Consider the following 3,134-nt stretch of genomic DNA (forward strand, 5'->3'; position numbering starts at 1 on the left):
CAACAACCAGTATATGTATACTTCAGAAGAGAGGTGTCTTAGAAGTAGACACCTTAGATGCCATCTTGGCTCAAAACAAGCTCATGTCCCAACAGATCAACATGATTTCTCAGCACTTGAGTGGGACGCAGAGCTCAGATGCTTATTGTCCAGAGATAGCCTATGAGGTGGACACTGGTGATAACATCTGGACCGCCATGGAGAAAGTGAACTATATGGGAAACTCCTCAAGAAACTCCAACAACAATTCATATTTGAATACTTTCAATCAGGGATGGAGGAACCACCCTAATTTTAGGTGGAGAGATCAGCAAAAGCCTCAACAAGGTTCAATAAAAAATCAGGGTGGGGACATCAAGGAAATCAGAGCTTATGAAGAGATTTATGAACCGTCTCAGCAGCAATTAGAGATACCCAAGTAGAGCCTCTCTGACTTAGCTGCTATAGTCTCCAACCTCTCCAAGACCACGCACAGTTTCATGGCTGAAACTAGGTCTTCCATTCAGAACTTAGAGATACAAGTTGGTCAGCTGAGCAAGAGGATCCCAGAGATCCCATCCAACACTTTTCTAAGCAACACAGAGGTGAACCCAAAGGAAGAGTGCAAGGCTCTCACTATGGAGGTTGTGACCGAACCCAAAGAGGAGCCTGCTATTGAGGAGCTTAAGGAAATCAAAGCTCATGAGGAGACTAACACAATTACTTTGCACGCCCCTTTGCTGAGAGAGGAACCTGAAGAATACTCTTCTTCAGACGAGCAAGAGGAGCCTAAGGAGGAGCAAATTGCTCGGTTCCTTGCAATCCTCAAGAAGCTGAAAGCCAATTCCTCTCATGCAGAGGAATTGAAGAATGATCCCCCTTTCATGGCATGTTTGAAGGCCTCAAAGGGAGATGAGACTGTGGTACTGACCAAAGAGTGTAGTGCCTTGGTCCAGAAGAAGCTCCCTCAGAAGCTGTCGGATCCTGGAAGCTTCCTGATTCCCTGTACTATAGGGACCATCACCTTTGAGAAGGCTTTATACAACCTTGGCTCAAGCATCAATCTCATGCCTCTCTCCGTGATGAAGAGGTTGGATGTTCAAAAAGTGCAGCCTGCCAAGATCTCATTGGAGATGGCAGACAAGTCCCTGAAAAGGGCGTATGTCATGGTGGAAGATGTCTTTGTGAAGGTTGAATACCTTTACACACTACAAGAAAAACACCCATTCAGGTACACTTGAAAAGTGTAGCCAAAAGTGAAAAAAATGATGCTTTAGGCTAAGGCTACGCTTTTCGGGCTACAGAGACGCTTTAGTGGGAGATACCTCCGTTGCCTATTCTCAAAGGCTATGCTTTTCTGCACCAAAGGCTACGGTTTTGGCGTTTGGGAATAGGGTGCACTTTTCAAGTGATGCTGTCTAGGACTAAAGGCTAGGCTTTTCAGCTTCCATTTTTACTAGAATAGGCTACGCTTTTCAATGCTACTGCATCACCTTTGAAGCGTAGCCACATTGTATACCATGGCTACCGTTCTAACCAAAATATATTTATAATAATGATCCAAAAGTACTAGAATGAAGTTAATTGTGAGTATTCATACATCTCACACTAAAGTAAGCATAGCCATATCAAAATAACCATGATACCACTTAGAATTTACTACTAATACTCTAACATATCCTACATAAGTATCTTCTAATAAAAGTCATTAGTAGTCAACCATACATGTATCCATTTCCAACACTACTCTATCTTATAGCCAATAAACCACAATAATAATCAGTTTAATCTTCATTATCATCCTCAACATTATCTTGCATAATTATATAGAAAAGTAATTATTAGAAAAATATTCATATTGACATTTGCAATTATAAAAATTAAAAAATCAAACTCAAAACTATCAATGACTGATATCATTAATTCACCTCTGCCTTCTTTGTTCTTTACTAAATGCTGGCCATACTTGCAAAGATATATATGAACATGGTAATCTAATCACACAAGTCAGAATCGAGAATTGCACCATCCAAACTATCTATGCTAGCCAATGTTCTATATCCACTAATTTTTGGTTTTTCAAAATTTCAATAAATTTCGTTTTGGAGATATGAGAGTTAAGAGTTCACCTTCATAGGAGGGATTTATCAGTGCTTCATATATTAAATTAACAATGTCATCCAAATGAATCCAGGAAAACCTGTACAAAAAAAAAGAAAAATAACTTAATTATGGCGCCTTTCTAAAATTAAGACGCAGCCGAGAACCAATCAATAATAACTAGAAGATGCGGGACATACCATTGTTTTCCAGAGCTTATAGGTCCACCAGCAAACATCTTAAAGAGAGGTATCATTTTAGCTGTAGAAGATTAAACACACAAAAATATAATGAATTTTAGGAACTTCAGATAATATTTGATGTTGAATCATAAATTCAAGCAGTTACAGGGTAATATTTGATGTTTTACCTAGTGCTCCACCATCTTTACCAAGAACAACACCAATGCGAATTAGAGCTACTCTAACATCCCCGTTTACTTTTAAGGCTGTTGATTCCCATTCTTGACATACCTGAAAAGATAAGACAGCATCCGTCAATGTGACCTATAACGCAAGAGATGGTATATATCGCAAAATGCTCCATTAATTTGAATAACAACTGATGTGCTAATCAGTTAGTATTAAAGTTTAATAGTATTTCAGGTGAAAATGTAAATGACTGTATATCTTCATAAAACCTGCTGAGTAACACTCAGAATATTCTTTCGAGGTTTTATAATTTTAATATCTTGCATTCTCTGCAATAGTATCAACAAACATCTGTTCTTACCTCGGCCAAGTAATCATTTTCTGATGGACTTTGTTCATCAAACACTTGTGTTTCACTGGTGCCTGAACAGTGAAAAGAAGTGAAAGACATTTTATATGTAAAATCATGCATACTTCTCTATCAATTCAAGTGATTCTAAAGAGTGCACCAAAGCAGTTAACAACCAATAAGTAAGAAAATAATCGACCAGTTAAGAAGAAAATTTGGCATATGAACATACCATAGTAACCAACAGTTGTTGCACTAACGAAAACTTTAGGTTGAATATCCTCTGGTGCACTGTTTATCAATTCTACAACCTTTGCTATTAAATGGATAGGTCA

General features: G+C 38.1%; 2 protein-coding genes across 2 annotated transcripts; one reads left to right on the forward strand and one right to left on the reverse strand.

The window, feature by feature from the left end:
- Window positions 480-1,373, forward strand: LOC107641005. The gene is made up of 2 exons (XM_016344511.1): window positions 480-1,169; window positions 1,257-1,373. Exons 1-2 carry the CDS (start codon window positions 480-482, stop codon window positions 1,371-1,373), a joined length of 807 nt encoding a protein of 268 aa, XP_016199997.1.
- LOC107642036 (epimerase family protein SDR39U1 homolog, chloroplastic-like) lies at window positions 1,658-3,007 on the reverse strand. Its single transcript, XM_021103548.1, has 4 exons — window positions 2,812-3,007; window positions 2,450-2,552; window positions 2,280-2,340; window positions 1,658-2,179 (listed from the first exon to the last, which is right to left on the reverse strand). The coding sequence occupies exons 1-4, from the start codon at window positions 2,920-2,922 to the stop codon at window positions 2,059-2,061; spliced, it is 396 nt and encodes a 131-aa protein (XP_020959207.1). The 5' UTR covers window positions 2,923-3,007; the 3' UTR covers window positions 1,658-2,058.

Source organism: Arachis ipaensis, chromosome B05 (assembly GCF_000816755.2).
Source record: "Arachis ipaensis cultivar K30076 chromosome B05, Araip1.1, whole genome shotgun sequence".
In the NCBI taxonomy this organism is placed as follows: Eukaryota; Viridiplantae; Streptophyta; class Magnoliopsida; order Fabales; family Fabaceae; genus Arachis; species Arachis ipaensis.